At 51.7% G+C, this 13,303-nt stretch overlaps 1 protein-coding gene and 1 pseudogene across 1 annotated transcript in view; one reads left to right on the top strand and one right to left on the bottom strand.

Annotated features, from left to right (window-relative positions):
* The window catches only part of LOC130844540 (myeloid-associated differentiation marker-like), a 38,284-nt gene extending 38,022 nt beyond the window's left edge, over positions 1–262 (bottom strand). The window contains exon 1 of the mRNA XM_057720733.1: positions 217–262. Coding sequence (XP_057576716.1) covers positions 217–262 — 46 coding nt within the window. The remainder of the gene's footprint in view (positions 1–216) is intronic.
* Positions 263–476: 214 nt separating this feature from the next.
* Positions 477–5,539, top strand: LOC130844539 (myeloid-associated differentiation marker-like; annotated as a pseudogene).
* Positions 5,540–13,303: the final 7,764 nt, after the last annotated feature.

The following is a 13,303-nucleotide window of genomic DNA, read 5'->3' as shown; positions in this document are numbered from 1 at the left end:
AATTGACATAAAGCAGGACTCTGATCATCTCACATGTGCCCGGTCTCCCCTCTGTGGCGTGGCCAGCCTTCCTGCCTGCTCACAGGAGCGTCCACCCCTCCATCCAGGGAGCATCCATGTCCTCAACTTCACATACAGCCTTCAGCACACTTCACATGCTCTCACATCATATTTATACATGTGTGTAGATATATGTACACATGTTTTTAGGGGTACCTGTAGATTTTTTCCCATTTAATAAACACGAGACCGTGTCACCCATACTGCATCTTGCTTTTCTACCACCCCCGACAGATGCAGCTGGTCCTCTCCAGGGGGCCTTAGTCCTCTCCATCCCCTTCCCTTATCACCTTCCCTCCTGGCTCCTGTGCATGGACTGACCACCCTTCTCTAGATCAGTGGATCCTCCCCCGTGAGTCTCAGACACTGGGGACCACAGGGTTATGACAAGGGGTCCTTGGATCCATGTGCCCACCATGCTCTGGAGCAGGAGGTCAGCAAACTTTCTTGGAAACTTTTTAAAAATATGTCAAAGAATATTTTCTTCACTTCTGGAAATTCCTCTTGGTTTCCCAGGGCTACTGCAACAAATTATCACAAGCCTCCTGGCTCATCACAAGAGGAATTTATTCCCTCACAGTCTGGAGGCCAGAATTTTGAACCAAGGTGTCAGCAGGGCTGTGCTGTCTCTGATGCTCCAGCGGAGGGACCATCCTTGCCCCTTTTAGCTTCTGGGGGCCCCTTAGCTTGTGGCAGTGTTACCCAACTCAGGCTTCCCTGCTCTTCACTCAAGAAGCCAAACACGGAGAGACAGGTGTTGGGCTTTGTCTAGAACAGGGCGCCCTTCATCACTGCCAACATAATCGTCACCAGCGTCCGTGCATCAGCCCATGTTGGGCGGTGGGTGAAAAAATGCTAATGAACGTTTCCACCCTTTACTGTGGATCACCTGGGTATGCAGGATGGGCGTTTTTCCAGTTTAGGAGGTGTGAGGTGGAAAACAGAGTATAAGTCCTGTAATAGTCAACTAACTGTCCTTGTGCATTCAGACCTCCTGCGGGGAATTCTCTTAGTGGAAATCCATCCCCACTCCTCCCCTTCCCCCAGTAGGGGACACACTCTGGCCAAACTGAGTGCCTTGTAGGGTCTTAAAGGGAGAGGCTACTTCAGACCACGTTCTTCCTCATACTGTGGGGGCGCTGAGGCTGTGCCTGGTGCACTGGGACTCCGCCTCCTTCCAGAGACTGGGGGGAGGGAGGCCGCGGACCCTGGGTAGCCCCTGCCTGGGGCATCAGGATGGGAACCACAGCGGCTGGGGTGGATTCAATTCCCAAGAAGCTGACCCTCTTCTTCCTCCCTTGCCCGCAGAGACTCATCTGTAAAGGGGGTAGGCTTTTCACAGTTCAGTTTCTCCCTTTGAAGCATTAATTTAGTGCCCTAGTTGGAAGAACACTCAGTAGGGAGCACCAGGAAGGCCTGCACAGGGAATTTCCTCCCACTCACCTGGTCCTTGACAAAACAGCTCTAACTGCAAAATAGTGGCATCATTTAGAGACCCATTCTTCACCGTTCTTCAGAATCGAAAACTTACATGGGCCAGGTTGTTTTATAATTAAAAAAAAAAAAAAAGAAAAGGAAGTTTTCTTCCATGGTGACAGGGCCATAGCTATAGTTTTGCCAGTCTGCCAAGGTCCAGCCCAGTGGACTTCGAGAAGAGATGGATGTAGACCCCCACTTCACTTCACTGGCTTCCCCAGAACAGATTTCAAGCAAACAAACAAATTCTCTCCTGGGGAGAGACTGGTACAGAGTCCCAGACAAGTCACTTCCCCCTCCTGCGGTGTCCAGAATGACCCCGAAGTTCCAAAGGACAAAGAAGATGCCCAAACGGGGGGGCAGGGGGCTCCCGGGGGGCACACCCCTCTACTCACTCCGTCAAGGGCTCAGCTGGTCCTTCGAAGGCCAGTTGCCTTCTATCAACAGAAAGCAAAAACAGGCTGTGAGCTATGAGTGGGGAGGGGCTGTAAGTGGGGAGGGAAACTTCCTGAAACTAACAAGTTCAGCAGCTGCTAGAACATACCTGTAGATGCTCCCAGGCAGCAGCTGGCGCCCCGACCTTCCCAGCCGCACTCCCCTCCGCGCCCCAGGACCAGGTGGAGTTCCAGGGCTTTGGGGACCTGACTGTGCCCGGCTGCACAACACTGTCACCCAGCTCAGGCTCGGCTGCTTGTCCCCGAGTAACCCAATGGTGAGAGATAAGGGTTGACTAGAAGAAAAGTAGCTTTATCTTAGGGAAGCCAGCAACCAAGGGAGAAGGTGATTTACTGCTCAGAAGCACCAGCTCCCCAAACCTCAAGGTTTAGCCACGACATACACAAGAAGGGAAGCGGGAAAGGATGCAGGCTGCATGCTGGCCCTGCTCTTCTATGTTTGAGAAGTTTACATTAATCACAACGCACCCTGCTGGAGTGAAAACGTGAGTGTGGTCCTTACATTGTCCTGATCAGAGGGTCGATGTTCTAGGGGTCAGTGATCATGTATTTCTAGAGAAAAAAGGACAAAGAGAGGAACAAGTCAAAACAGGCAAAGCAAAACAGGAACCAGTCCATCAAACCCCGGAGACATGCTTAACTCTTCACAAGCCTTTGGTTGTGAAACAAGCGAGGTTACAACACCCCTGAGGGAGCCCTGCCTGACCATCCCCATCACCATGTGCGCGTCCTCAGGCCTGGGCTCCACGCGCATCGTGGGCTTCTTCCTCCACCTGGGGCAGCTGCTCTCCACCTGCGTGCCCTTCTCACTGCTGGCCAGTAAGGACACTCTGAGTGGAGGCGTAATTAACTGGTGCACGTTCATCTGGTGCTTCTGCTTCGCCGTGACCGTCCTCATCTTCACAGTGGCGTTATGTGGGCTCCAGCCCCGTCTTCCCTGCTCCTGGGATGCCTTTCTCTATGCCCACGCCTTCTACTTCGCCATCGTCTGCCTCTCAGCCTCCATCATCTTCGGCACCACCTACATCCGGTTCTTGTCTCCAGGCACCACCAGAAACCACGCCATCACCACCACTGCATTCGCCTGCGTGGCTGCTGCGCTTTACGCCACCGAAGTGACCTGGGGCTGTGTCCGGCCTGAAGACATGGTCTGCTTTGTGCCCACCTTGCCAGGCACGCTGAGGATGCTGGAGAACTTTGTGGCCTGTGTCGTCTTCACCTACATCAGCAGCCCCTGCCTGTACCTGCACCAGCCGTCCCTGGTGTGGAGTGTGGCCGTGTACTCCATCTGCTTCATCCTGGGGGCTGTGAACTTCACGGTGAACAGGTCTAACTGCGACAAAGATAAAAAGCTGCCTGTCTCCTTCCCCCGTTTCCTGTCGGAGCAGACTGTGCTCTCCATCTTCTTCTATGCCACTGCCGTGGTCTTCTGGCCCCTCTACCAGTTTGATGTGAAGTTTGGCGGGCAGCCCCAGCGGTCCAGAGACATAAGCTGTTGTGACAGGCTCACCTCCTTGCTGTACATCTGGGACCAACAACTGGCTGTTAGCCATGGTGATCTTGACAGCCATTAACCTGCTGATTTACATGGCTGACAGGACATACTTGGCCCAAAGGGATTTTGTAGGGACTAAGGATTGACCCGGGGCTCCCTATTCCTTTTCTAATTGGAAGTTTCTTTACCAAGTTCTGATGTCCTCTTCCTGGCTCCACTCTCTCCTCACATCCTTCCCCATTCATTTGCTTTCTTTCCTGCTTCCTTCCTTCTGCCCTGTCTCCTTTCTGTTGTGTGTAGTTGCCCATACCCTGTTCTGCGTCTTTCTCTTGCTGCTCCCATCTTTTTACATTTTCTGCTTTTTGGCCCTTTTCTGGTCATCCTTTGTTTTCTCCTCTCCTGTATCCTGACCACCACTTCCTATTTTCCTTCTTCTGATCAGTCGGGACCCTGAGACGTCTTCCTTCTCTGCCCACCGCCTCCCTCCCACCTCCTAAGGTGCTGACTCCATATCACACAGCCCTCTGTGCAGCGGTTCACACCCTGGGCCTCTGAGGGGCCTCATTGCCAAAGCATTGCTGTCCCCCTGGTGGTGCGTTAGCTGGTGTGTGTGGGTGTGGGCGCGGGGGTTGGTAGGGGTGGGCAGCTAGGCATTGGGCCTCAGTTTCTCCCAGTGGAGGGGTGTGTACATTGCGCTTCCCCTTTAATTAAAAAACATCCCTGGAGGTCAGCAATTTCCAGTGCGCAGCAGGATTAAAGCAGAGACCTTGGGTCCCGGGGCCCCACCTGGTGCTCAGCCCCACGTGAGATGGGCTCCAGGATGTTTGCAGGCTTCCTAAACACCCACCACCTAGAGGGCATCTTAAAGGAAGAAAGGGAACACTCTCTAGGGCATCCAGAAAGGAGCTGGCGAAGAACCCCAGGGTCCTGAAGACCACAGTCTGCAGTGCTGGTGAGGCGCAGCGATGCGGCCCTCCTGCCTCCGTGTTCACAACAGCATGTCCTGCCTCTGCAGGGAGAGGAACATGGCCACTGCCAGCCGTAAAGCTGATGTCAGCCTGGGTGTTTTATTTTCCTTTTCTTTTTTCTGATCGCTAGGGCAAAAATTACTGGAGGACTCTGTTGTTTTTAAATTTATTTATTTATTTACTTATTGGCTGCATTGGGTCTTTGTTTCTGCACATGGGCTTTCCCTAGTTGCGGCGCGCAGGGGCTACTCTTCATTGTGATTCATAGGCTTCTCAATTGGGTGGCTTCTCTTGCTGGGGAGCACGGGCTCTAGGCGCACAGGCTTCAGTAGTTGTGGCACACGGGCTCATTAGTTGTGGCTTGTGCGGCTCTAAATCACAGGCTCAGTGGATGTGGCACACGGGCTTCGTTGCTCCACGGCATGTGGGGTCTTCCCCGAGCAGGGCTCGAACTCGTGTCCCCTGCATTGGCAGACAGATTTTTAACCACTGTGCCACCAGGGAAGTCCCTGGGAGACCCTGTTCTTAAAGGGGAGGTTTCTTTTCATATTTTCTCGGGCAGGCAGGGTGGGGGTGGGGGTGGGTGTTGCTGCAGCCACAGTCAGAGGAACCGCCCTGCTTGAGTGTGTCCCGGCCTCTTGCTTTCTGCTGCTCTTCCTGCTTCTCTGGGACTCAAGTACAATGTGATCTATGAAATGTGTATATATATTTTTAATTCCCCAGAACTGCTGTTTCCCATCAGCCCCTTCAGCCAGTCATAATAAAGTCTTGTCCCTTATCCCAAATCCGTAATGTTCTTTTGTTTAAGCTTTTAAAGATAAAAGAAAGAAAGAAACACAAACCCACAGAATCCCCTAATCGTAACTGCCTCAGCTTTGCCTAGAGCTCAGAGGCAGCCCAGCAGCCTTCCCTCCTCACCCAAACCGCCCTTTCTGTGACCCAGCCCACCGCCTCCCCCCCACCTCAGCCAGAGCCTGTGGAGTGTCCCAGCCTTAGGAGAGCAGAGGTTGGGTCCCCTCAATGCCCAATATCCTGCCCCCTAGATCTTGAAGGGGCCCCGTGAGCTCCTGGATGCCTCTCGTTAAAGGTGTGCCTGTGTGCACGCTGTATGTGGGCGCACGTGTGTGTCCCTGTGCATGTGTGCCCTGAGACCTGCAGCACTTTCCAGTAACGGATGGCCCAGAAGTCACCTGAAGCCTCCTTCCTCATTTAATCTCAGCCACAAAGGCTCAGAGCCCAGCATCCTCGTGTCCCCAGGGCCAGAGGGGCCAGGCCAGCAGAGCTGTGGGGGAGGGGCAGGGGAAGGACGCCCACTGCTGCCACTCACTCCTGCACTGGGACGGAGCATGGGACCTTCACCCAGTGGCAGGTTGGGTGGATGGGGAGGGCTCCCAGGAGGTCACTGTGGCAGGAAAATCTTAAGAAGGAATGAAATAAAATTCATATTTAAGGCAACACAAGAAAAATTTAAACATAAAACTATTCTCTGCCCATTTGGGCCTCCTCCCTCCCCTCTAGCGTGCAGTGTGCATCTGCAGTGTGTGTTAACCAGGCCTCCCAAGGGCAGAAATACCTGCTCCACCATAAAGATGAATTTTCTTCTTCTGGCCCCAGCCATGTAATCCTTAGAAGATAACACTTATGACCTCATTCATGTCACAGGCTATATTATTTGTACTGTGTGTTTTTTCTAAGATTATTGTTTCTTGCTTTAAAAAGTCTGTGGTTGAGCCTCCAATAAAAATAACGATGACCAAGCGACTTGAAACCATTGACCTGATGTATAAGACCCAGGATTGTAATAGTGTGACACTAGACATGGGAAGAAGCAACAGGAGGGAACCATTTCCTGGAGGTGACAGACGAGTAAGGCAGCTGGTCCAGAGGATTTTGGCTCCTGTTACCAGGACTTGCCGAGTAACAGCACTTGAGTGGCCTAGCAGTGAAATCCTCGCCCGATCTGGGAATGAGCATTCCTAGCCCTGGCACAAAATGGTCAAAAATGCTTCCCAAACCTTGATTGAAATTAACACAGGAATGGAGGGGATTGTGTAATAAAGACTGTTACCCACCACCCAGTCCTACAAGAATCAAGGCATTAGCCACCGCAGTTGCTGACCTACAGTCCACCGTGAAAGGAATTCACAGAAAATATCAAGATAAGGCACTTTGTGCTCCGGGAAAACTGGCAGAATCGGCCCTCAGACAGTGAAGTATTTGCAGGAGAATTTTTTATGAACACAGTCTCTTGCATCTTCCCATACTTAGAAAAGCACTAAAACCGTTAACTAAGATGCCTGTCCCTCCTGAAGGGCAGTAACCTGTCCCAGGCTGTGTGCTTGGTTGCAGGCACCCCTTCCCCCAAGACACACACATGCTGGCCTCCCTGCTTACCTGTTCAGAACAGTCCTCAGAGCTTCCTGAGAGACTGCCTGCCTGACCATAACCCTCAGGTTGGCTCCAATAAGATTTCCATTTCTTTCTTAGATTGACTATTGACTAAATTTTCATCCACAAAAGCAGGTATTCATTGACCTCCGCAAGCCTGGGTGCCAGGAATATCATATTCTAACCTGTTCATGAATCAAATTGAACACCACCCATGGACCCCACTTCCCAGGAGGATGGACATGCCTCTGAGGTTTAGTAAAAGAATTGCTGAGTAAAGGGCTCACCTGAGGTGCCCATTGTCCAAGCCCCGTGGTTCCTGAGGGCAGCTGCTCCACCCCTCCTGTTTGGGGGGTTAAGGGTCATTAGTCACAATTCCAAGGCAAAGTCCAGTCCCTGCACTTTGGAGCTCAAAAGAAAGTGTAAAGTCCTCTGCTTAGTCCAACCCTCTCCTCATACAGGAGGTGCAGCTGGGCCCCAGGGAGAGGGCAGGACGTGTCCAGAGTCACCTTGTGTCTGGCAGAGTCAGAGACAGGACCCAGGTTTCCCGGTTCCCAGGCCGGCTGTCTTCCCTCTGACCCACGCTGCCTGTTCCAAGTGTGGCAGCAGCATCCTCCAGGCTGGGACTCTGCCCCATCCACCCTAGTTCTGCCACGTCACCCTGAGGAGGTCACCCACTGCTGGGTGAGACAGTTTCCTCATCTACAAGATGGGGAAGGGGGTGCCAGAGACCCCTGGTCCCCCCCCAACCCTGCCTCTTCCCGGTGCCCCTGGACTGTGCCCGTCTTGGAGACAGATGCAGAGATGGACGCTGGTCCCTCCCCTCTGTGCATCCTCTCTGCTTGTTTCCCTCTTGCCTGCTGAGTCCGGTTTATTGGTTCCATCCTTCCTGATTAGACAGACCCTCCTTCCCCATAGCCTCTGCTTGACAGTAAATATGTTCGTCTTTCATAACATGGGTTTCCTCAGTCCCTTATCAGTGGTACAACTCTCCAGTGATGCTTTTCAAAAATACAGACTGCTGGGGGGACTTGAGGCGGGGAGGAGTCAAGGAAGGGAGGGAATACGGGGATATGTGTATAAAAACAGTTGATTGAACTTGGTGTACCCCCCCAAAAATAATAAATAAATAAATAAAATTAAAAAAAAAAAAAATACAGACTGCTTCCAGGTGCCTCCACAGGCTAAGGTCTCCCAGACACCCTTGTTCCTGCACTTTCCTGACTTTCCACTTCTTCAGAGTCCAGCTCAGCAGCCTCTATGCTCTCGCCCTGTTTGGGGAGCTCGTGTTTCCTTTAGGAAATGCAAAGTTCTTTGTGCTGCAATTACAGAGGAGCTCATCCCAAGCAGGAGAAGAGGAAACGGAAGCCCAGAGTGAGAGAGAGGCAGATCTGGGACCACGGCTGGGTCCACAGTCACATGTGGTCCTGACTCTCCAGTCACGTGGCCCGACAGCCCTGGTCTGGTCCCCCTGGGATGAACCATGAGTAGCATGCAGAGCAGAGCCCAAGAGATCTGCTTTCTACCTGCAATGCTGGCACAAGATGACTCCTGACCACAAGTGAGTCTTGTCCCTTATCTGAGGCTGTTTTCCATCCAAAAAGATTAGGCTAAAATCATAATTTATTGAGCTGTGCTATCTGAAGCCCTAGGTTCTGGTGCGCTGGTGGGGATTTTAAGTAGTGTGTTGGTGTCACCAACCACTTTCTGTAACCAGAGCAGCCTGGCATGCATCAAGCTTCCACTCAAGATCTCATTTGAAAATAAGTTTGGAAAAATTGGAAAAAACCCAAGTGCTCATCTTCAGGATTCCAGTTAACAAACCAACCATGGTGGAGCCATAAGAGGGTTTCCATCCTGTACAGCTGGAAAAAGTGAGGATGCTCTCAAGTAATGATAAGGAAATATCTGCAGGATATATTAAGTGAAAACACTAAGATACAGATCAATGTAGAAGATGCTATTTTTTATGTAATTAAAGGGGGAGAAATAAAATTAAAGACATCTGTATATGTTTGATTTGCATTAAGAAGCACAGGAAGGGCCCAGGTAAGTGCAGTGGAGCAGTTACCTGGTACTGATGGGGGCAGGGAGCTGCAGGGAGAGTGGATGGGGCCACACGTAGAAGGGAGGTTTCTCAATGTGTGGCTTTTTAGAGCATTTAGATTTCGAACCATGAACATATATTACCTTTTTAAGAAAATAAAGTTTAAGTTTGAAAAATATACCAAGTGGAGAAGAAGGGTCAGGGGAGGGAGAGTTGGCCAGATGGTCTCCATATTCCCTGCAGCCTTGATGGACAGGCTGGGGGAGGAGCTGAGAGATGCCCACACAAGTCTGTCTCCAAAGGCAGAGGGAAGGGAGGTGCCTTGGGTCCAGGGGTCTGGGGAGGGGAGCTGCGGCCCCCAAGCCCACCTGCTGGGCGGTCAGGGCCTCCCCCCGCCCTTTAGCACACAGTTAATGAATCAGTCCCCAGGACCCAAGCCTCAGGTCTTTTCAGTGCTCCCTGCCTGGCAGGACTTCCTGTCTCCCAGGGCAGAAGCCAGAGGCTGCCCTCATCAGCCAGCCAGAGCCTCCTCCACGCAGGGGTGACTCCAGCTGACGCCACCCCCAGACTGTGGCCTGAGCCGCAACCAGAACAGAGCCCAGGGCACAGGTGTTCCCATTCTCTGGCTCTGCACCAGCTTCTTGGAAAAATCAGAGCCAGCCTTCCTCAATCCACCTTTGAGAGGAGCGAGGAGGGGCCCTTCCCTCCTGGGGCCTCAGGTACCTGGCTACCAGCCTGGGTTTGGGAGGGGACAGCTTCAGCTCTTAATCAATGTGGCCCTTGTCTGTGCCACTGAGTCCCGTCCACAGGGCCCTGTAAGGAGGCTGGTGGGCCGAGGAGAGAGTGTCAAGTCTCCATCAGGTCCTGCCGAAGGTCTCCAAGCTCTCTCTGGCGCTTTCCGTTGGCTTGCTAGTGATGTGGTCTGGCTGAGGTGGGGGTGCTGCAGCCAGATCAGGACTCACAGGAGCCATGAGATGATTCCAGGACCCAAGAGAGGAGGGAAGGGGCTTAGCATTTACCTTCTGAGCTTTGCAGTGAGACAGACCTGTATTCAAATCCAGGCTCTGCCAGGGAGTAACTGTGTGACTTTGTTTAAATTACATAATGTACACTCAGAGCCTCAGTTTCATCACCTATAAAATGGGAATGACAATAACAATGTTCCTGAAGATGAAATGAAATAGAGAAATGAAATATGTCACCTAGTCAGACTGTTGCTGCTGAAAAAAATATTGGCTACTCTATCTCTCTTGAGTATAAGGTGCAATGTGAATGACAAGCAGAGTTTTAGATTCTGAATCCACATGAGGGATTCAAATCCCAGCTCTGCCTCTTACTACCTGTGTGATCCTGGGCAGTTACCCTCTCTGTGCCTGTGAAGATGGGGACAGTGAGCACAGAGCTCATAGGGCTGCTGGGAGGGACAAATGCATCCAGAGCAGTGCTTGACCTGCAGCGAGCACGACACGTGTGACCTCTCAGAATTGGGTCAACACCTGCCCCGCTACAGCGCAAGTCCTCAGGGACCCTTTCTTAGCTGAGAAAACCTGTGTGCTCTAACCTGAGGCCTCTTCTGGAGCTAGGCTGGGCTGCTGAGGATTTACTTATCAGGTCTTTTCTGGGTCTGCTCCTGCCCAAGGGTACGGGGATGCGGAACTTAGATCAAGGCCATCCCTTTATTCCCACTCCAACCAGCATCTGTTCCCATATATCCCTCCAGTGCTTTGCCTGGAAGGAGAGTGAACTTCCTTAGGCAACAAAATTCTCCAAAACCACCCATCTGGGAAATGAGGCTGCTCATGGGGTGGGTGTGGGTGGTCCCTCTGGGCCTCCTTCCCTCCCTGCATTGACCCTGACAAACCCTCTTAGCACTACCGCCAAGGGCAGTCACTCCCCTTGTCCCAGCTGCAGCCCGCCTGCCCCTCGGGCTCCCGTCTGCCCACTGCTGCCAGCAGCACGCCATCCCTCAGGCCCCCTGGGGACCACAGTGGTCCAGGTCCGTGGTGAGCTGGGCCAGCTGCCCATCAGCCCTGACCACTGCCCCCAGTGACACTCTTGTTGCTAGTCTGACCACTCCTTGTGCAAATCTCTGAAAAGAAAGAGCTTGTGATGCTTTCTGGTGTTTCAGGCAGGAGGAGGCACTTCCAGAATATTCTGTTCCTGGACTCTGCAGAGGCTGGCAGGGCCCCAAATCTCTCCATCATCCCTCTCACCCTCTGACCCCTCCCGCAGGCCCTTGGCACCCTCACTTTCTACTCCTCCACCCCAAACTCAGTTTAAGCTTTGTTCTTGGTGTCAACCAGAGTTTGCTTAAATATAGGCACATAAAGACACAATTTTCTGTATCTTCTGGTGGCAGCACAGCCACCAGCCCATTAGTAGGAAGTCATAACTTTTGTATTGAAACAAGCCCTAACATGTTATGGGGATATTATTGTTGCTGAGTCCAAGCTCACTCTGCTCGCCGCACGACAGCCCAAAGAATCAGAGACGAGGTGTTGAGGCAAGGAATACGACTTTATCTGGAAAGCCAGCAGACCGAGAAGATGGCAGACTCGTGTCTGTCAAAAAACCATCTTGCCTGAGTTAGAATTCAGGCTTCTTTTATACTAAGAAGGGGAGGGGGTGTTATTGGTTATTGCAGATTTCTCAGTGCCAGAATCTTTTGTTCTTGCAGCTGTCCACGTAGGTCAGGTCACAGTGTTCTTGTAAACCTCCAACAAGGCAAATGTTATTCTCTGTTCTGCAATTTTAAAGGTCAGAGGTTTGAGAATGGGCTATCCTGCATATTTCAGGCTATAAAGTAACATTCTGTATTTGTAACAAAAGCAATAGAATACAAAGGTTAATGTAAAACAAACAGATCTAACATGGAGTCCAATTTAGCTCCTCCCTGTAACATCATTATTACCCTATTACAAAATAAAATGCAAAACTCTACATTCGCTTTCAAGTAAAACACGAGCCTTCAAGGATAAACACTAGAATATAGATCAACCAAGCAGAGGTATCATTACATTTGTTCACTGATGTTTTCCCAGTGCTGAGAAGAGGGCCTGGCACATTGAGGTGTTTGTTGAATGAATATTACAAGAGCTTACAGCTTCCGGCTCCAGGCTGGACCTCCTGACCTGAATACATTCCATCCCTTCCGCCTTTACGGGAAATGTTTGAGAATCAGTGATTCGTGTGTTATGTCATTTCATCCTCCTAACACCTCCAAGGTGCTGTGAGATGGACGCCTCCCTGCATGGATGCACTGAGAACCTGAACTCCCCACCACATTTGAGGATGTCCCCCCTCCTGTGAGTCTTGATGAGAGACTGGGCCTCACCCTAATAACAAAATTAAAAGGCCAGAAAAATATTTGACCTGACCCACAGATGAGGCTTGGACACACTATTAAGGAGCAGGTGACAGAGAGACACCAGGTCAAGTCAAAATTCCCTCTACTGGGACCTGCAATAGCATCCAGTGTGTGCTTCCAATGGCCACGGTGCCTGGACCAGCTGCCCTTGGCTGTGCCCTGGCTGCCCAGCACCCCTTCCTCCTGGTCTGAGCCTGTTCTGAGCCTGGTCCCTCTGTAAAAATTCTCCAAGCTACCCAGCATCCTTCTGGTACAGTTGTCCTCTGCTTAAGGTGCCAGAGATGGTCTCTTCAGGGTGTGATCAAGAATCTTCATGACTAAAAACAGACATTATTATCTCCATTTTCTGGCTAAGGAAACTAAGGCTTAGAGTGGCATTGACTGAGCACAGGACTACCATGTACCAGGATGTGCTCTGGTCTCAGCTCAGGGATGGGAGTGGGCTTGACATGTTAGGGGAAAGGCCCTGAGATGACAAAGAGGAATGGGAAGAAGTTCTCAGTGGCTGGAGAGGGAGGTGATGAGGCTGCAGGGGGAGAAAGGGCTCAGAGCTGGCAGGGCTTTGGAGGGACGTTTTGGAGTTTAGGTTTCATCCTAAGAGAAGCCTTCAAAAGTATCTTAGTTTCAGTTCAGTCCAAGCAGACATTGAGGGAACGAATGGAAACAGAGGCATCAGCTGGCAGCTTATGGCAGGAGCACAGGTGAGGGGAGGGATGGACCACAGGTGCATGTGTGTTCCAGGCTGCCTTTCACTGGGCCCCCCTCTGTGCTTGGCCCTTCACTTCACTGTCTCTGACCCTCACACTCACCCTGGGAGGGTTATTATTACCACCCGTCTACAGATCAGGAACCAGGACCTCAGCGGGGCTAGAGCTCAGGACCTGCCAGCCCCGAAACCACTGAGTGGGGGCATGGCCTCCAGCCCTCTGCCCACCAGGTCCTGCCCTTCCCTCGGCTGCACCTCGGGCCAGGTTCCTGGGGCTTCCAAATGGCAGGGGAGCTTCAGCCATGGTCGCTGTCTTCCAGCCTTTTCCTGTCCCTTAGAGG

Source organism: Hippopotamus amphibius, chromosome 2, assembly GCF_030028045.1.
Source record: "Hippopotamus amphibius kiboko isolate mHipAmp2 chromosome 2, mHipAmp2.hap2, whole genome shotgun sequence".
Taxonomy (NCBI): Eukaryota; Metazoa; Chordata; class Mammalia; order Artiodactyla; family Hippopotamidae; genus Hippopotamus; species Hippopotamus amphibius.
This window is presented reverse-complemented; position numbering and strand designations above follow the sequence as displayed.